Source organism: Lepisosteus platostomus, chromosome 7 (genome assembly GCF_059453375.1).
Source record: "Lepisosteus platostomus isolate fLepPlt1 chromosome 7, fLepPlt1.hap1, whole genome shotgun sequence".
NCBI classification, from domain to species: Eukaryota; Metazoa; Chordata; class Actinopteri; order Semionotiformes; family Lepisosteidae; genus Lepisosteus; species Lepisosteus platostomus.
In genome coordinates, this window is record NC_142617.1 from 9,947,348 (window position 1) to 9,968,463 (window position 21,116).

The following is a 21,116-nucleotide window of genomic DNA, read 5'->3' on the forward strand; positions in this document are numbered from 1 at the left end:
CAGTATCACCATGATATAGCGGCAGTGTTTGGTGCAATTGCGTTTTAAAAAGCAATTTAACCAGAGTTCTGCACTCTCGTTTAGAAATCTAGAAAGATCATATGAACTACAGCACCGTGCTTATTTATATAAATGGAATTTAATAATAAAATTGTGACTTAATCTCCACCAGTCACTGAGCTTCGTGTTCTAAATGTATCTTTATTATGACCTCTAAAGCACACAAAAGTTAATTAACCTAAGAACCTTTAGCCTTAACCAGTTGTCATCTTTGGGACAATGGGCTCTGTACCCAAATCGCAGTTTCCTACAAATTGTGTGTTAGCAGAGCTGTTATCTGAAGTCTAACCTGCACATAAGCCGTCACATCCGTGAAGATGCCTATGAAATACACTTAATCAACTGCGATCTACTGCTTTCAGACTCACCTTGGTTTTATTTTTTCTAAACAGTTTAGGCAATACCAAATTCGTGTTAATCACTTTGAGGATAGATCTAAAAAGATGTAAGAAATACATGTTCAAGATATGTCTGTATCACCAATGCTCCAATACTTGATATTAATCAACCATAATTGTTATCAGTAACGATGAAGATGGCTAAGGTCTTCAATTGTGCAACTAAACTCCAATCCTGTAGATGGCGCTATTAAATAATCGTACCGTTCTTTGGCGCTGTGCTCACGTCTTTGACTTCAGGGCAAGCTTGCCCATATGTTTGGCGGGGGATAGCTTCAGAGGAAGAGAAGCAGCCTAGAGAAGCATGGGGTTTGTTTTCCACTGAGCGACTGCGGGAGTGAGGCGACTTTTACGGAGAAACAAAAAGACCAGGACTGTACCCTTTTGCTCCAGCCTTTCGTTATAAATACAGCCGTGCGAGTGAAAACTGAATCGCAGTTTTTATTTTTTATTTTTTTGCCCTCTGCTTGATCGGATTTCTCGCTGTCGTTTGCGGTTTAGGCCGGCTTTTCTCGGCGATCTGCGGTGCTGTTTCTGTGTCGTTGTTTTTTAACTGGGGGTCAGGCGCGGCACTTTTCCTTAAGACGATGGTTTTGCTGAAAAACGTCTCCCCTCCCAGTGAAGGCGTCAGGCACCAGCAGGCTGAAACGACGGCAGTGCTGGATGGCAAGGGGCTGGGCTCTGGCACCCTCTACGTTGCAGAAAAGTAAGTGCGCTATCACACGGGTTAAGACTGGTCAACTGAAAACTCTTTTTCGCCTGCCCCTTTGATGTGTGTAAAAAACGAAAGAGAAACCTGTTTAGGGGGGGAAAAAAAGTTCTTGCCTCATCTCACCCTGCTTCTCCAGATGATCAACAGGTATCTGAGGGGGAAAGGCGACACTGCCCGGTGTGCGGTGTCAAACACGTGACAGCGCGCTACACCTGTGATGGCCAAGCACACCTCGCCAGAAGGAAAACCCCCAACTCTTTCCGATGCGTCGTTTTGTACGATCGTCCTCTCCGATTGTGCCAGCAGTAAAAATGCATGATCAGCAGATGCCAAAAAACTTTCTCCGGAGTCTTTCTGGAAAAAAAAAAAAAACATTTGCGAGTCCGCAGACAAAGATCGCGTCATCGTGGTTTTGCCTGTGATTTCGGACTACTCCTATGCAGTTGGGGCGATTGAGACGTTGGGGGTGTAGGGAGTAACTCGCGTGTGCACCCACCTAATCCGCCACCGTCTTTCTTTTCGTGTGTTTTATGACAGCCGCCTGTCGTGGTTTGACGTGTCGGGAAAGGGCTTCTCTCTGGAATACCCCTCCATCAGCCTCCACGCCATCTCCCGCGATCTCAGCGCCTATCCCCAGGAGCATCTGTACGTCATGGTCAACGCCAAGCTGAGCGGTGAGGCGGCGTGCTGTTGATGAATGATGACAGGAAGTTTCAAGACGGAACAGCTGACACTAAGAAAAAAAATCTTTAGAAAGGGACGATCGACTGGCAATCTTAAGGATTACAGTTGAAGTTGGGGGGTGGAATAAAGTAGTTTAGTGATTTGAACAGTTATGAGGAGGAAAAACGCTCCCTCTTGAGAATACATTGGAATCAATAAACCTATTTCTCCAGGCCCATCAATATTCTACATAGTGTAAAAAAATACAGTACAGCCTTGTCCTGCCCAGCAAGCACATGAAGGGCTAAAGTGTGCCTGTTCGGTTCTGGATAACATACTCGTGCATCCATTGCGGCTAAACTAAATTGGCACCAGCATGGCACTCCATTTTTGTAACTACCTGAAAACGGTTTGAAGGGAAGATCGGGGAATAAACCCTGTGCAGTAAAGGAAAAGAGTTGCGGTCTTTCACGCCACCTCAAATGCTGATATTGACTGAACAGGCTTTTGAATATGCAGGAGAGTCCAGCCTTGATGGCCATATCGCAGGTAGATATGTGGAGCTGTGGAGGCATCGCAATACAGCAGTGGGCGGCTTGGGCGGCTGCGTTTATTATTCTGTGCTCGTCAATGCTGCCTTGCACTCTGCTGTAGAGTTATTCTCCTGGTGTTCCCAGCATGAGAGAAGCAAAGAGACCATTCTTTCTTCCCTTAGGGTCGTACAGTCTCAAGCTGTCTTGAACAGCCCCGCACAGATTTCCACCCCGTTCTATAGCCCTCTGCTGAAATAAAAGCGCATTGTTACTCCCAGGGACTCCTGCCAGTCCCCACTGCAGAAAGACATTTAAATAAGCCTGGAAGCTGCTGAGCACAGATAAGTAGCACCCAGCTATAACATAAAATTAAAATGAATGTGATGCTACATTTTAGACAGCTGGTATTGTACTTTGTGTTTGCTGCCATAAAGTGCCGATGTTTATTTTGGTGTAGCTGGAAAAGATTTGTTTAGGAACTAGCAAATGCCTAGTCTAGTTACTTCCACAAGGATACAGGAGATTACCACAAGGAAATCTAAAGAAACTTCGCCTTTCTCTTTTTGACTGGATATTATTTCACTTTTAGTTTATTTAAATGAAAGCAGGACTTCTTTGTATTAAAATATAAAGAACTTACAAAAGCTTCACATTGGCTTTGCACTATCGTTTGGTACCTACTAGCAACAATCAGCAGGATGTTACCTCAGTGAACAGTGAAGCAGTGCCATAAATCATAAGGCCTTGTACGTACCTTCCACTGAGGGGCACAGACTGGCAAGGACTGTCTCTAAAGCCTGCTACATGAGCCTTTTACAAGCTACAGTAACAGTGTCTTTCATCTAAATCCAGCCCCAGCCCCCACTTTTGGCTTAATGCCATCTCTGCCATGTTGGTGTTCACTTGGTCAAACCCATTTAAGTTAACATGAATTATACTGGATCACGGGCCAGAAAGTTTGTTTCTTTTTCGCTTGTTTGGCCTGTTAGCTGTGTATCTATGGTGGTGGAATCTGAGCTGTGCAAAGCCGGTCTCCCAGAAACAAGAGTCCCAGTAGTCTGAGAGGCTTGCCTGCGGTACTATTCTGTGAAAGTTCTTAAAGTGATGCCTCCCTTTCCAGGCACTGGAGAACGGCACTCCTTAAACCAAGTTTTAATTGTACCTGAACCATTTGGAAGGACAGACGGACCAAAATGATCATGCTCTAGGCTCTCTGCGCAGTGCAAGCCAGCAAGTACAACTAGACCCCTTTGGCTCTCTCTCTCTGTAGAGGAAGCATGGCCCTGGCTTGATTTTCTGATCCCTTTCTAGATGAAGAGGTGACAGAATCTCAGATGGAGGAGAAAGCAGCTGAAGGAGAGGATGAGGACGATGAGAGCGATGACGACTCAGACCCCATCACAGAAATCCGATTTGTTCCCAGTGATAAGATGGCGTGTGAGTTTGGAAAAATCTTCCCTTCTGTGCTGTGCTGAGTGCTCAACCTGTCAGTACGTAGGATAGCCTACGTAGTTGTCAGTGTTTGTAATTTGTTTTTTGGGGGGTAAAAAGTTTTTGTGTTTTAATCCTGAGCAGATTAATTTGTGTATAGTCCCAGCTGGTGTGCTTTATAACTTTAGTTTACAGTAAAGGGCAAATAACATGTAACTGTTAGACTATTGAAGGAGTTTTTGAAGGATTTACGATTGAGTAAACAGAGTGAAAGGTGTACAGGGTAGGATGCTTTAACAAAGATGAGAAAAGCTAATATTTACACTGAAGACTAAGGTGGTAGGGAAAAAATGCTGAGGAAAATAGTCAGAAGGTTGAAACCAGAGGTGGTGATGCATTTGTAGAGGCCTGTGGGAAACTGCATGAATAGGGTTCTGGAACGGTCCTGAAAGAGAATCCTGGCAAGATTGTGGAAGACACCCTGAGAGCGAAGCCTATTTTCTGTGTTGCAGTGGAGCCCATGTTCTCTGCCATGTGTGAGTGCCAGGCACTGCACCCTGACCCTGAGGACTCTGACTCCGATGATGAGTTTGAAGGAGAGGAATACGATGTGGAGGAAGCTGGTGAGTTATAGGGCCTGGAGGACAAACTCCTGTAAAAACTTCTTTCAACTTTAAAGTGAATGGCTGTCATTTTTTAGACTGGGGTGCGGTGGCTCTGTGGCTAAGGATCTGCGCCGGTGGCTGGAATGTTGCTGGTTCAAATCCTGCAGCCATCAGAGGAATCCTACTCCGTTGGGCCCCTGAGCAAGGCCCTTAACCCCAACTGCTCCAGGGGCGCTGTACAATAGCTGACCCTGCGCTCTGACCCCAAGCTTCTCTCCCTGTCTGTGTGTCTGTGTCTCACGGAGAGCAAGCTGGGGTATGCGAAAGGAAAACTTCCTAATGCAAGAAATTGTATAGGGCTAATAAAGTGATGTTATGTTATAAATTCCACACCTCAGATTCCATATTTGAAATCGGGAGTTTTCCCATTCTTCTTAAACCAGCTCTTCATGAGTCAGCGGCAGTATTTGTTTGATTTGCGTTTGTTTGTAGGTTTTAAAATTTTGGGGGGTTTTATAAAGGGGAACTGCAGTCCCAATTTCTCAGACCGGTTATTCAATCTAATTAACAAAATAAATGGACGAAAAATTGTACAAATTTTGAATTGAGCACCAAATTGCGAACTTCTGTGAAACTACTGCAAGTGGCCTGTGGCTGCAAACTCGCATCCGAGTTCCCACGAATTACGATGTGATGCGGCCCTTCCTGCTCACTAGTCTCCACAATGAGTAATGTAATGCGATGTACAAGCAAATAGGTACAGGTTGTGCAGCCGACATTTCACCACAGAAATTTTCCAACGTGATATGCATAATTAAATAAGTAGTACTTGTTGGCAAAACTGTCTCAAAATCGAGAGCAGTATTTCTATCGGGTTAAAAGAGATATATTCACAAACATACTTGTTTACAATGTCATTGGGCCGCTTCACCTCGCCGGAAGTTTTATTGCCTTTCGTTGAATCGCAGAGCATGGTGCTACGCATATTTAATCTGTTTTGTGATATAAATGGGAGGTTTGCCACGTTACTCTGTACATGTTACTAATCAGAGCTAATTCTTTTTAACCCCAACATATAAAAATAGCATTGCAGTTCCCCTTTAAGTGATACCCTTCAAGAATACGGTCCTTCAAGACCAAGACGGGCTGAAAATCCCCACTTTGGAATTCCTTCCGGGTGGAAAGAAGTCAGCAGCCTGTAGCCTTCTGCCTGTGTGCCAAGTAAAGGATTCAAAACTCCATGGTGCTCCTGAAGGTCACCTGCTGCTGTGTATTCCCCGCAGAACAAGGCCAAGGGGACCTGCCCACTTTCTACACGTACGATGAGGGCCTGTCTCACCTGACGGCGGAGGGCCAGGCCACCCTGGAGCGGCTGGAGGGCATGCTGGCGGAGTCCGTGGCGCAGCAGTACCACATGGCCGGGGTGAGGACCGAGGAGACCGCCGGCGATTTCGAAGGTATGTTCGCGGACGGCGATGGCTGGGCCACGTTTTATTTCATCTGGCATCACGTTGCAGTGTCGCCCTGTAACGCTCTACAGAACGACATCGGGGCTTGTTCAGTACAAAGCGATCCGCAAGCCACATATTGAAGAGCTGCGTTTGTGGGCTGTAGATGTCTTTTCCGGTTGAGTTCGTGATAACATTTTTCTTGGACTTTGTCATGTGAGGGAAACGTGGCTTCTGGGCCTTCGGTGACAATTTTTTTTCTCTTAGATTCTGCAATGAGCAGTCTAGACTTCGGTGGACATAGCAAGATATGATTGAATTAAAATGCCTCAGGTTCTTGTCTGAGGAAGGGTGTCTAAATTTGTTTCCACAAGGGGGCAAACAGGAGCTTTCAACAGTCTTGAATTCCTTTCTACTAATGCGCTGGATTAGGAGTATATTCTTGTTCTTTCTCTGGCAGAGATCTCATTTTACGTGGTTTCTAAATTCCTTCAGCATTCCCTTAAACAAAAAGATTTCAGGACTCTTATTGTAAGACTTCCATTTTCTGTAGCGAATAAATGCACTTATGCCATGCTGCATATATTTTCTGCAGTGGTTTAGCAGCATTTGCTGTGATAGTGTCTCCATTCTGTTCACCAAAAGGGTCTAGGACCTGCAGTTTGGAGAAATTTGTTGTTGAGTCTGGCGTTATATCGGATGTGTTCTTGCTATTGCCCGTTCCTCTCTAGATGGGATGGAGGTGGATACCAGCTCAGCGGTCGCTGGGCAGTTCGAGGATGCAGATGTGGATCACTGGTAAGTGAGGCAACGCTTAAAATGTTCCCTTGCGAAGGAGAAATGAATTCCACTTAAAATGTTTCTCCTGTTTGTAAAGTTAAATTGGTGATAAAACAGATACAATACAGTATTTTCTTAGGCACAAATTCCATGTAAAATGTCATATACTGCTATACATAAAAACGTTCTAAGTATTTTAATACCTAACTTATGTTTATTTTTATTGCAGTAAAGAGGTTTTTTTTTTAAATGTATTGTGCTTGAAAAGGGTCGGGTTAGTCCCACGCATTTTAAATGACAGTTTTACAGTCACAGGATTAGATCTGTGAAAAGCCGTGATTAGATCCCGTGACGTTTTCATAGAGCGATACAAGAAGTAAGACTCTCAAGATGAAAATGTTTCCACAGTCGTGCGGCTGTTTGTATTGTAGATGTCATCTTCCATTTCAGATGTGAATATTGCCAGCAGTTAAGACCCACTCTTGGACAGGACACAATGGAAGGTGGATTATTCTAGAGATTGCAGAAGCCTGCAGCAAACATTCACCAACTAACTGTTTTGTCTGGTAATGTAAAAACAGGACTTTTTTTTGTTGTGTTGTACTTTAACATATTTACTTTTTTTAATTGAAGACCCATGGCCCGCACTCTCCTGTCCCTTGCTCTGACAGGGTTTTTGTCTTTGTATTACATCTGCTCAATAAAAACTAATTTTTGTATGTACATCAGCAGTGGTTGTATGACTCTAGTTTTTAGAGTAAATCAGAAACTGAAAGCACTATCAGGTTGTTGGACTAAAAATAGAAAATAATGTAGATCAATACAGTAGCACAGAGAAAATTAAATGTATAGGCTAGAAATGTGTAATAAGGTCAGTTTTTTTAACTAATGTTAATTGAAATGGAGAGCCTGATGTGATCACCAATGACTTTTGAAAATTGAAAATTCTGGTGTTTCATTGGAAAGCATGTACAGTACATAATGCAAAAAGGTGAAACTGCGCTGCAGTGAATGTGGAGTTTTTGGTATGTACAATGTCCCTTTTTTATCTTGTAAGGTTGCTGACATCGAGGCAGCATTTTCCTTTCACGCCTGGGTGACTGTTAAATCATTCAGAAATATTTGTCCTCATTAAAGTAGAAAGCCCCTTTGTATCTCAGACTGCTGCTTAGTCATCCAATTTTGCCCTGTCAGGAAGGCGATAGTGGGGAAAAATGAAAGTGAGTTTGAAATGTGCCACAGTCAACTGCGACACAAACGTTGCTCTGTTCTGCCTGCAGAGCTGACCCAAAACTAGGCCGTGTCACTGCCAAGGCAATCTTGCAGAGCGCTCTTCCAAGCTGTAAAAAGCTTCAGGGGTTTTGTGTAAATGAATAATGACATTATTTTCAACTTGACATTTTTGTCTTATCTGCTATTTCCTCAGATGTTCAGTTTTTCAATATTTTGCCTCCATGTGATGTAATATCCAATTTGATCTCTTGATTTTCTCAAAGCTTTCGCTTTCATTGTGACCTTGTTTTTTTCCCTGATAGCCAGTTGCTCAACAAGTGGTACCTGGAAGCAGATGTGGTATTTAAAATATGCTTCTTTCTTTAGTCATCATTCTTAATAGAATTCCAGTGCGTACTTGGGGAAATATGAATTCAAGTTGACTATCAAAAGTCATTTGCATCACTTTGATTCAAACCAATTAAGAGTATTAAATTTGTTCCCCGAGAAATGCTGTTGTGTGGAAACTAAACTTGACAGTCATGTTTACGTAGCTTTCATAGCTTTATAAAATTGATTCACCTTCACAACAGCTTTTGAACACAGAAGAAGGATTTGCAGAAGGATCAGCTCCGCTTAATAGTTATATAACAGTATCTGAATCGGTGATTAGCCTACTGCAAAACAAACCCCTTGCTCATGTGGTTTAGTTCAGTCGATGCAAATCTACATCTGTGGACGGTAATCAAGATGCATCTTAAACACCGTTTGCATCGTGTGCTGACAAACAAAGTAGGTTTTTGAATGCTGAGATGCCTTCTGTTGTTTTGGGGAAGAGGAGTGTGTAATGAGCAGCTGCACGTCGATGTACTAAAGTTAGCCTTCTTCCAGATCCAATGAAAACGACTGTCCTGAGTCTGCTGGGATTCATTACAGAATGGGTTATGAGATTCTAGGACGTGCCTGCCGTGTTGACAAAGCTTGTCACAGAATTGTTAAACACATGGATCCTCAGCACCTAAACAAGCCAGATTGGCCAAATTAACTCTTCTCAATTGTAACCTGTGTCCTTTATTGCACAATTGTGTTCTGAACAATGGAACGTTTGATCTAAAGCAGCATTTCTCGTACTTTTCCATCACATGGCACTTTTACATCAATATAAAAAACAAATTTGTGGTACACCGCCCCCTCCCCGCACCCCCACATACTCCTCAAAGCACCTAATAACATTTATTTCCGTCTTTAATCTGAGGTTCCTCGAAGTGCATACAGTAGTTCTTCCTGTTAGGAAATGGTGAATGTCAAACAAAGAGGTCTTGCTCGGCTGCTTATTTCTGTTTTTGTTTATTGTTACCCTAAAACTTGAAAAAGTCGCAGCACGCGATTCCCAGGTGTGCAGCCTTAAGAAAGTGGCTCGTGTACATTTTTTCTCGGATGTGACTTTTGACAAATTCTGTGGCGCGCCCATTACAGTCAAGGCACACTTTCAGATTCCAGTGCTCTGGGAGTTCTAGTGAGCTTTTTGCGTTCGTTGTCTTTAATCACTCGTACTTGACGTTGAGCCTGCGAACTTAAAGCAATGGCTCGTTTCACTTTTCTCATGCAGGATTCTGAACCCAAAATTAATTTTTGTATGGAATGTTTCTGAACCTGTCTCAGTACTGGAGAATCACGTATTCAGATTCCTTTCCCTGCACATTGAAACATCGGTATAGCCTTTAATCCAGTCTGCCACTTTACTGGCAAGTGAAATCTCTAGGCTCAGAGACATACCCACTGTCTTGTTTTTCTGCTTTAAAATTCAAAAAAGAGGTCCAGGCACAATTTATTTCTCTCTCCTAGAAATTGTCATGTTCTATTTAGATGCATATACTTCTAAAAAGTCACCTGCTCTCTGGTTCTGCCACAGAAGTCTGTTAAGGATATGAACTATTTCTGATTTCCCGAGTTTCAAAAAGATACGGTTTTGCAACATTTTAAAGTTAGGATTTGCAGCACATAGCAGCACTTGAATTACTTCCCAAGCCCCAGTTATACTCTTTGAGCTTTCTATTAGCTTATTCAGTACTTGAGAGTGTACTTAACCATGCACAAAAAGAAAGTAGAAATAAAAGGGAAAGGGGGGGAAAAATACTCCATTCTCTGTAGAAGCATTTCAGGAGGTCCAAGAGGGCCACAGTTGTCCAGGTTTTCCAGCTGATTTGTCATCTTGGGTGAGTCATTACAATGCTACGGTGGTAGTAATGAACAGCTGATTCATGTCAAGTCATTGAGAGCCCTGGATGAACTGAATACTCGAAATCACAGCTGCCCCACTGTCAAGAACATCACGCAAGCGTTCCCGTATTCCCACGAGCTCCAGTCACTCTACATGCCCCTGCACCAATTAACACCACTCTCTGTTTCAACCCGCGCTCTCCTCTTCATCCTCGCTAACTCTTGAGGTCTCCTCAATGCGCTCAGAAGCTAGTTACCTAGTCTCTCCAATCGTTTGTGTTCCCTTTTGGCTACTGACTCGGTACTCTCCTTCTGAGCACGACTTCGCCTCTCGTTTTTGGTACTTCTTCGAGTTGGAACCTTTCTGGCTCTGACTCCTTACTTTCGCTTAAAGACCACGACCGTCTCTCGTTAGGTACTGTTTTGGAACTCGATCTACCTCCTGACCAGTCTCCGCCGGACTGCTTCATGCCACCCAGAGGAAGAGGAGTGTCTGTTAGTGCTGTGCAGATTGACTACTTGTTAAGCTCCCCATCAAATAAAATAAACACTGTATTTAATAAAGTATAGATTTATCAATGTTTTGATTAAATAATTACAAGCAGTTATTAATGCCCTTTACTAGTCTGTACAGCTGTTTCAGTGTTTATTTTTAGTCACAGGACATCACTTTAATACATTTGATTAATTCAGACTCCCCAGCTGAAAACAAAAATCTTCTAATTCCCAAGATGCTTTTCACTTAGCATCTCCGCAACTACAGTGTTTTGCTTCATCAGTCTCCCAAGCACAGTTTACAGGAGATGCTGATCACCAATTCACTAGCCTGTGATACTGCCGTGGCCTGTATCTCTGTCTTACACTTTACCAACGGATACATCTGTATAAGGTCAGGCTGCACATCTGTTTTCCCTAGTTGTTGAACGAGAATCCTGTGAAAGCGGAACTGAACTGTTGCATGTAGTCACTACTTCCACTACAGAGCAACAGATCAGTTAATATTAAATTTAATCATCATCAGACGGGCACAAATCAAATATTAGTATTAAAGTCATTTTGCTTGAAATGAGCTGTGGGGAAAAAGCCAAAAGGTTTCTTTTTTAAATGAAACAGGCACACAGATGCAGGTAAATTTTAAAATAACTTTTATTCTGTGATAATGTAATCTTTCCATTACATTATTCTGTAATGAAAAGATTTTAAAATATAACTTCAGGCTTACAGAAACTGAAACAACAAGTCTGGTACTTTTGCTTTGACTGCAGGTCACTGAGAGCTCTAACACATTCCAGTTCATTTGGGAGGCACCCAAATCACCCAATCACTCAGTATCATCTCTTTAATCATTTACTTAACAAGCTTGCATTCCAAACATGTATCTGTTTGCACGGTTTCATTTTTGTGTACACTAATTTAAAAGAATGTGAACATTTGGAATGTTAAATCCCATACCCAATCCCATGACCAAAGTTTTTCTTTAAGCATCTCTAAAGTGCGCTGCAAGCATTTGTTTATATGGTAAATCGATCGTTAATACTCCTAGAAATGCTAACTAGATTTACATACAGTATCGACATAAGTTTGAGAAATATTTCTTCATTTTGTTGTGCTTTTGTTTCTAGACAAAAGACAAATATACAAACCCCTTTAAAATCTGTATGTATGAAGCCATAACTGTCTGGTAGTATTCAATACATTTTCAGTGATATCTGCATTTCAACTACAGATATTAGATATTTCAAACAAAAGTTATTAAAAAAACACCATGGTATGTGAGATTAATTCCCCCACCTACTTTGCTGCTTATTCTATTCAGGGTATACATAAATTATAATATTGTGTTTTTAATGTAAATTATAAAAAAACATTACAACAGGCATCAATATAACCTTAGGACGAAAGCTTTGTAATAGTTTGTATTCAGACAGGATTTAAATTTTATGTGATCACCAGTGTGTAATACAAATAATTAATAATAATAATATGGCGTAATCTCAGACAAAAATGGGCCATTTAAAGAATTTAAGAGAAAAAAGATACAAGACAGCATACATCTCTGTCTTCTTAAATGTCACCTGAATGCAGATCCACTTCATTGAAGTCATTTTGCACTACCACATCATCCCTTCATCATGTATATTTTATTATGATTGTTATGAAAGTTAACAGCAGTGTCACCACCTTGTACATCAGATGACCACATCTCACAAGCTAATCAAAACTGGGCCTGGTCAGTACTGGGATGGGAGACCTCCAAGGAAAACAAGTTTGCTGCTACTAATAACTAAATGACTGCTTGGTCATTAAAGATTCCAGTATTCTGTTCATAAGAGTAGGGATAAGTGAATTTCTTATTTCTGCATCTGGTCTGTATAGAGGAGATCCTGGACTATAATGGCTATAATGGAGATGTTTGTGACACTTGAGTAGTGTTGGTCCCTATATACACATACTATATGTATATGTGGTATTGAAAAAAATCTGGTTTATTTAGGATGTAAAGTACAGGGTTAGTCAAAATGCTGTTGACAACTTTTGAAACCTTTTTTGTCACAGTAACTCATGCAATTAATTTGTAATAAACCGTCAAAGTTTCTAACAGTTACCTTACAATCCTTTGCCATTTATACTTGTCTACAACATTAACCCTGTACTATGTTAATGCTATACAATACAAAGTGTCAATAATTACAATGACACTTTTTCATGAATCAGTACATTCTAAGTCAGCTGTATACATGAAGAAACCAGAAACTAAGACATCCTTTGCATTCAGCCTTGGACAAGGTCAGAACATTCTACACTGGCTGCCCAGATCTGGCACCTCTGGACTTCAAGTTGTTTTTCTGAAGGATCAAAAGCTTAAGACTTTAGTGTTAAATCAGACCAATTCTGGAAATAATTCATTTAGGTAAATCAAGTGGTTGTAGCAAAACCTGAAGTAAAAGTAAATCAGTGCAGAACAGAAAGCACAGATTTTAGGACAGGTGTCCGATATTCTTATATTGGAATGTTACACAATATTTGCATACATCTTGAGACTTAAGCAGGGACTACTTCTGACTTAATATATTTAATATTAGACTTTCTAATATTTTGAATAATATTCTAAAACCTCAGTTAAAAATACCAAAAGCAAATTGTGGTACAACTCTTAGGAAGCTATTTAAAGCACCAGTTTTGGCTTTGTGCACTGTGAACAGAGTACTGCCTTACTGTGATCTAGGTACTGCATTGTACAGCCCTACACATTGTCGTAAAACAACGCAGTTCAATTTTGCATTTTAAAGCTGTATGTGCATATTGCAGTAAACTGCAGTATTTTCTTTTCAGTATGACACCATTTACTGTATCTTTTTAGTTTGTGTCCGAGGAAATTCCATCATTTTTTGTGTCCCACCATTCCCATGTAAAAGTGGAATGACCTTGTCAAAAAGCAGCACAGAACTAGCCGTTCCTGGAAAATGAAAAAAAAAGAAAAAACCGTGAAAGGAGCAGACTCACCAGGTTTTGAAATACAGGATATAAGTCTTAAATAAAATGCCTTCATGTGCTTTATTTTACTGTAGATTACAGCAATGCAGGTGAATTTGTCTTTCAAAGTGCTTAATGTATCAAAAATGTCTGAACCTATTTAAATTTTAATTTCTTGGCCGACTGACTAAGTTGAAAAGAACATAATGCAACAATTTACATAATGTATGTAGCAAATGTTTCCTGATTTTTTACTTGGAATCTTTTGTTACCGTAATTTACTGAAACCACAAGAAATACAGTCCACACAAATCATGTGGTCATGTGCTTCCTTACTAAAAGCCTTCTATACTTCATATAGCTTCAACCACGGAACTTGGTTAAAAGTATCGTTTACCATCTGTTTTTGAATCGTTAAAGGGTGATTCGGCTTAAGAGCCTTTAGAACTGTTCGAAGCTAATGTGTCACGCTCTCAGAAGTAAGAGAAAATCACTTTTCCTCTTACCTAGTACTGGGCCCAGCCAGTAGACGAAGGCATACTCCATGAGGGTGTTGCCACTGCAGTGAAAGCAAGTGGAGAAGGCCAGTGCAGGGTTGAACACAGCTCCGGACACATGGCCCCCTGTAAAACACACCACGAGCCAGCAGTCAGGATATCTGAGGTGAAGAAGCCGTGCGACTGAAGTGAAACCCGATTTCTAGGATAGAAGCATGGACATCGGGTTTGCAGCAACCTGGTAGACACCAGTGCTACGCTGTCATAGAGGCATAACACTGACAGGGTCCAGATCACATTCATCCATCTAGCCAAGGGAAAAAAAAATGCCCGATGGAACAAATCGTAATGCGCAAAAAACAAGGTCTTCTTTAACAACATTTTAAAAGTTGCAGTAATTCATTTTCCTTTTTTAACAATGTTAACTAGTAAAGGTGAATTTTAAGAAACCCTATGAATGTCATTAAAGTACTGTACCCCATTCAAATTGTAACCCATGCTTTTCTTCATGGGTCTGAAATACAGCTGGGCAAATTTACTGCACCCTTAATGCGTCGGGTACCACCTTTGGAATTTAAATGCATTATTACTTAGAGGGAGCTGATTCCTGAATCCATGGACTGTACATATCGGATTGCTTCAGTCTATAGAGATTATTGATTCTGTTGACAGCAAGAGCCACTGGTTTGCCCTTGAGACAGTAGATTGGAACACAAACACACGCATTGATTCTCGACTGCCATTAACTGCTCATGAATACTGTACATTCAACAAACACGGGGTACATTTCTATAATGAGCGTTTTAGTTGTAAGAAAAGTCCATTTCTGCTCAGTTGTGTAAAAATCTTTTGCATCTGCACAAACCTTTTTTTGAGGAAAAAAATCATTTTATGCCACCATTGATTGCATCTTACAAGACAAAGCAGCACCAGGAATCATGGCCTGTTGTATGCACTGCACAGAGCACACTTCACTTGGCCATGCATTTATATCCTAGGATTCAATTTGTAACTTTCACTCTAGGCTATCGACATTGCTGTGACAGAGTGTGTCAGGCCACACCTTCACATACAAAACAAACCTGTTTTACAGTGCAGTGAAAATGAAAGTGGATGAAATCAATATAAAGCCTTTATGTACAGTATATACTGTATATTCAGGGATTCAATTTGTAGCTCAATTTCTCAATCCATATACGAAGGGCTAAATAATTTGCCATACCAAATTTGTAGAATCCAAAACCAGACTCCCTTCCAGTCGTTTAATTCAAATGTATTAACGAAAAGAAAGTTAATGCCATGGATACTTCTGAAAAGTCTAGAACACGCAAAGAAGTACCACACTTTAAGATTTGAAAGGAACAGGTAAAGGTTTATTCCATGCTGAAAAGAAAAGAAACACAACGTTTGACACCTGAAAAAGGCACAACAGCCGAAATGTTGTGTCTCTTTTCTTTCCAGCATGTAGTAAACCTTTACCTGTTCATCGCAGCCTGTGCATGCTGACGTACCTACTGTACCTACTTGAACTGCTTTAAGACTTCGGCACGTTCAGCCATGGCCTTTCCTTAATTTGACAAGTTGAGAAGGCATCTGAGGTCCTAGTGATGATATGGACATACTTGCTTCAAGTGACTAAAAATTCAAGTTAGTGTCACTTGTTCAGTTAAAGCTCTTAATAAAGCCACAAACAACCTATTATTTGAATGAGAATTTATGCAACATGCAATTCCGTAACTGAAAATTATTATGTAATCTGCCAATTAAAGACGGACGTGAACCAAACAAAAAGTCTGTAATGGCAAACGAGTTGTAATAAAGTTATTCCATGTAATGGATAGCTTGGAGACAATGTCTGCATCCCGCTGAAAAGAAGAAAGTTAAAAGTGTCATTTTTAGGTCACAGATGTTAAATAAGGCAGCAAACAAACCTGCGTAGACCAGGAGTGTGATGACAGCAGCTATAACGTGGATGTGATACTTTCCGTCCAGTTTGTGCAAGTGAGTGACAGTGGTCTGCATCACGAACGCACAACACAGCTCCACTCCCGCAGCCTTGAGGAGCGTGTCTCGTATCGGACTGCCGCACTGAAAGCCAGACAGCTCATGCTGGAGGTGCCAATCCGAGAGGCCTAAAGACCAGATGTTGGGGAGCAGCAAACGTGCAATCAAAGCGGCCAGAAACTGGCAGGCGATTCTTGCGATGGTGCCCAGACCTGTCAGCTTCCTCCGGTAAGCTTGCTCCAAAGTACTCGAGGGGTTGCAGATCTCTGTCTGGAATGTTAATCCATGGACCACTGATATTACGTAGGTCAGAGTCAGTCCTATTTGCGATTCTATCCCGCCTACCTCGGCCATGAGTATTAGCTCGTGGCAGCAAGCACACAGCTGAAAGGTGGAGATGATCTCCATCGCATACACAACATAATCCTTCGCCAAGAGCCTTCCTGTCAGCCTCCTTGCCCCTTCACTGAAAAGTACAATCAGTGCCAGCACTAACAGGGAAACCAAGAGGTCCGCCATTTGAGCAGGATGGTTCTCCAGCTTTGATCACCCAACTCTTACACCAGCAGTGAGGTCAAATCTGTGATTTTGTCTCCTGCAGTAGTCGCAACAATTTTCAAATGTGAACTTCCAGGCTGTCTAGGCTTTTGCTATGAGCTTCTTTTTAATAGCCCAGCCTGTGTGGGTGTTCCTTCATGCCAGGAAACAAACCTGTTCCACAACAGTAAAAGGTAAAGTGATGGCATGCTGGTGTACTGCTCTGCCAGTCCTGCCTTATCATTAAGCTGTCCCTGCCTGTTTGTGTACACATGTGCCTGTCCTACACTGGAAGGACAGGCTCAGGAATGCCTCGGCGAATGTCTTGTTAACGGATGGATTAAACTGAGGGAAATTCAGAACGTCAGTGTCTGAACCTCAAAAGATAGACGGGGCATATATCTGCATTTTAAATCAGTTTCACCGTTTTCTTCACCTTTTTTTCAAATGACCGACTTTTCAGATTATGGCGGGTTGTCATCAAGGTCGAATGTGTTATTTCCCGTTACCGCTCTCTGCTATTGAAGTCATTTATCTCATCTATCGTCTTCAGTGCCCTGTCCAACAGATTCTCTTTGATAATGGGGCACGTCCCAGCACAGAATGCGGTTTGTTTTTCTTAGCATAACTTTTCTTTACGCACACATTTTTCCAAGCAATTACACGCCTTTAGTGCCCCGTGATGGACTGGCGTCCCGTCCGGGGTGTACGCCGCCTTGCGCCCGTTGCTTGCTGGGATAGGCTCCGGCTCCCCCCCGACCTTGCATTGGATGTAGCGGTTAGGAAACGCATTAAATTATCAAAAGCATTGAAAGAACGTTCTGGCGGGTCGAATTAGTTCCGCGTTATCTGTAATATATTCATTTTTTGTAATTTAAAAATGCCTCATTTGCCTCAGATGTACACAAGACTCTGAGCAGGGTGAAAATCCGTAAGGCTGCAGGGCCTGATGGGATACCACCGTGCGTCCTGAAGACATGTGCAGCCCAGCTGACCACAGTGTTTACAGGCATCATTAACTGCTCCCCGTCACAGTCCATGGTCCCCACCTGCTTTAAAACAAACACTATTGTTCCACTCCCCAAAAAGGCAAAAGTGACATGCCTGAACGATTCCCGCCCAGTAGCATTAACATCTGTGGTGATGAAATGCCTGGAGAAGCTGGTGTTGTCACACATCAACTCCTCCATCACAGAGTCCCTGGATCCCTTGCAGTTTGCCTACCAGAACAACAGATCAGTTGATGATGCAGTCTCCCTGGCTCTGCATACAGCCTTGGAACACCTGGACACTAAGGACTCGTATGTGAGAATGCTGTTTGCGGACTACAGTTCAGCATTCAATTCCATCATACCCAGTCAACTGGTGACAAAGCTCAGGGGATTAGGCCTGTGCAACTCTGTCTGCAACTGGCTGCTGGACTTTCTTATCGAGAGACCACAGGTGGTGCGGATAGGCAATAAAACATCAACACCACTCACCCTGAGCACTGGAACCCCACAACGCTGCTGTCTGAGTCCAAGGTTGTACTCCCTGTTCACTCACGACTGCACAGCAAGACACGGCAACAACCGCATCATTAAGTTTGCAGATGACACCACTATAATAGGACTGATCAGTGATGATGACGAGTCCACTTACAGGGATGAAGTTGTACAGCTGCTTAGGTGGTGTCATAACAATAACCTGGACTTGAACGTAAATAAAACGAAGGAGCTAATAGTGGACTTTCAGAGACACAGGCCACACACTCACAGCCCACTCGGTATTGATGGAACGGAAGTGGAAACAGTCACCAGCTTTAGGTTTTTGGGAATTCACATCTCTAAAGATCTAACCTGGACTGTGAACACTGACTCTATTATGAAGAAGGCTCAGCAGCCTTCTTCACCCCACTGCCCTCAGGCAAGAGATATAAGAGCATACGGACTCTGACCACCAGATTCTTCAATAGCTTCTATCCACAAGCAGTGAGATTGGTGAACACATTTAGCCATCCCCCTCGGACCACACCTACACCATCTACCTCATTATGATTTCTTATTTATTGCACATCTCCAGTCATTGTTTACACGGCTGTATTGTTTACATTCAAACTGTCTACATGTTTACTTGTACATTGTCTACTGTTTGTTTGTATATTGTCTTGATGCACTGTCTGCACTTTGTGTTTTTACACTTGTTTTACAATCGAGAGACTTTCTGTAAGAATTCCATTGTACCAGTACATGTACCAGTTACATATGGCAATAAAGTTCAAATTCAAGTTTAGATATAATTGTGTCTCTATAATGTCCTCCATGTACTCTGGGATCCTCTTTGTACTCAGATTAGGTCTATGGGAGGAGATGTGCGAAACGTTTGGGATACAGTTGCTGAAAGCAGCAACTTTAGTTGGTTGCAACAACAGAGACAGTCCGGACGTGACTGTATCGACTTGCAATCTTAGATCTATGGCTTACTGAGTCAGTTTATCGTGGTCAGGGTAAAAAAAAAATGTCTTCTGAGACGCCAACTACAAATCCCACTGATTTCGATGAATCCCTCTGGTGAAAAGAATCTGCAGCTGAGAGGCGGATGCTGGAAAGATCTATTTGCATGAAATTGCCACCTGTGTGGTATATTTCTTTTATTTGTGTAAACGACTGAAAACGTTTGTGGGCTGCTGATTGACTATGCTGATAGTTCGGCAGTCTCGGAGCCCCGCTAATAGCGGGCGAGTAAGGAATTTGTAATTCAAATCAATTATTTGAATGATAATTTATGCAACATGCAATTCCGTAACTGCAATTATGTAAACTGGCAATTAAAGACGGACGTGAACCAAAAAAAAAGTCTGTAACGGCAACCGAGTTGTAACAAAGTTATTCCATGTAATGGATAGCTTGGAGACAATGTCTGCATCCCCCTGAAAAGAAGAAAGTTAAAAGTGTCATTTTTAGGTCACAGATGTTAAATAAGGCAGCAAACAAACCTGCGTAGACCAGGAGTGTGATGACAGCAGCTATAACGTGGATGTGATACTTTCCGTCCAGTTTGTGCAAGTGAGTGACAGTGGTCTGCATCACGAACGCACAACACAGCTCCACTCCCGCAGCCTTGAGGAGCGTGTCTCGTATCGGACTGCCGCACTGAAAGCCAGACAGCTCATGCTGGAGGTGCCAATCCGAGAGTCCTAAAGACCAGATGTGGGGGAGCAGCAAACGTGCAATCGAAGCGGCCAGAAACTGGCAGGCGATCCTCGCTACGACGCTTTTTTCTGTCAAGTTCCCCCGGTAAAACTGCTCCAAGGCACCGGAGGGGTTGCAGAAGGCTCCGTGGAAAGTTAATACGTGGACCACCGTGATGAGGTAGGTTAGAGTCAGTCCTATCTGCGGCTCGACCCTTCCCACCTCCCCCACGAGTTTCAGCTCATGGGTGCAAGCGCACAGCTGAAAGGTCGAGATGATCTCCACCACATAGACAGCATAATCCTTTCCAGCAAGTAACCTCGTCGCAGTCCTCCTCGTCACTTCACTGAGAAGCACTGTCGCCGCCAGCAGTAACAGGGAAACGGATAGATAGGCCATTGGAAGCCGACGGTCCTCCAGCCCCGCTTTTGCCCAAGCAAACGAATGTGATTTACGAAGTCAGACAGCTCCGCTCATGGATATTCCGCGCTATCGGGTTCAGTGCATTAAGCTCTAAAGTCCACACGGCTGCGGTGGACTTAGACCCCCTCTCACCCTCATACGGAAGTTGCAGCCGCAGAACTAGTACTGCACATGCGAGTTTCAGTAGTGTCACTAGAGGGCGCAATAAGCAAGATTGAGGACAGGCGGCGCGTAACGCTAAATGGTTTTTACAACTAAAACAGGGGATTCAATTAATTCATTAAAAAATCTGACTTATTTTTCACGAAAGCAAAGCTTAAAAATAGCATATTATAAAATAAAAACAGAAAGGAGAAGAAAGCTACTCAGCGCAGGAAAAAAATCAAATTTATTACATTTGATAAATACTGAAACGCCTTACAGTGATATTACTGGGGAATACGACATCAGATTGTATGCGTTTTGTTTTAACGTGAAAACGCTACCCGGTACCCGTAAAATAAATTACGTCTGCCCCTCTTGAGAATACAGTTGAGAATGAAAAACCAGTCACAGTTTCGGTAAAGACCAGAGTGACTCATGTAGATAGTGTAGTCTGTGCTACTTCAAGAATAAGTGATTTATAATTGAAATGAGTTGTCTGGTAGTCATGTAGTAACCTAGCTTCTTTCATGAAACGATTAGATAAAATCTAAAAAATCAACTGGCCCGTGAAACACGCAATGAGCTGAATGTCGCCTTTCATTCTTGCCTGTTCATATGCTTTTGGATCAGCAAAAACGGACTTTCATCAGCTCAGAAGAACACTACTGCTACGTTTTACAGTATTCTTCGCTTTTTACTGTAAATGTAACCGTGCAGACGATATCGCACTTGATTTAAGCGTTTCGCATAAGCATTGCGTAAACTGTTCTTTAGAGATAAAATGCCTTCGGTTCATATTGACGTG

The 21,116-nt window shown here is 42.2% G+C and overlaps 3 protein-coding genes across 3 annotated transcripts; 1 reads left to right on the forward strand and 2 right to left on the reverse strand.

The window, feature by feature from the left end:
• Nucleotides 1-708: 708 nt before the first annotated feature.
• Nucleotides 709-7,358, forward strand: clns1a (chloride channel, nucleotide-sensitive, 1A). Its single transcript, XM_088639145.1, has 7 exons — nucleotides 709-1,164; nucleotides 1,708-1,844; nucleotides 3,678-3,803; nucleotides 4,310-4,420; nucleotides 5,686-5,859; nucleotides 6,582-6,648; nucleotides 7,081-7,358. Coding segments are annotated over exons 1-7 (735 nt in total). The 5' UTR covers nucleotides 709-1,045; the 3' UTR covers nucleotides 7,082-7,358.
• A 3,832-nt stretch (nucleotides 7,359-11,190) lies between these two features.
• Nucleotides 11,191-16,707, reverse strand: LOC148658139 (aquaporin-11-like). The gene is made up of 3 exons (XM_088639150.1): nucleotides 15,965-16,707; nucleotides 14,043-14,159; nucleotides 11,191-13,519 (listed from the first exon to the last, which is right to left on the reverse strand). The coding sequence occupies exons 1-3, from the start codon at nucleotides 16,554-16,556 to the stop codon at nucleotides 13,407-13,409; spliced, it is 822 nt and encodes a 273-aa protein (XP_088495276.1). The 5' UTR covers nucleotides 16,557-16,707; the 3' UTR covers nucleotides 11,191-13,406.
• A 1,197-nt stretch (nucleotides 16,708-17,904) lies between these two features.
• LOC148658140 (aquaporin-11-like) lies at nucleotides 17,905-20,345 on the reverse strand. The gene has a single exon (XM_088639151.1). The coding sequence runs from the start codon at nucleotides 20,141-20,143 to the stop codon at nucleotides 19,439-19,441; it is 705 nt and encodes a 234-aa protein (XP_088495277.1). The 5' UTR covers nucleotides 20,144-20,345; the 3' UTR covers nucleotides 17,905-19,438.
• Nucleotides 20,346-21,116: the final 771 nt, after the last annotated feature.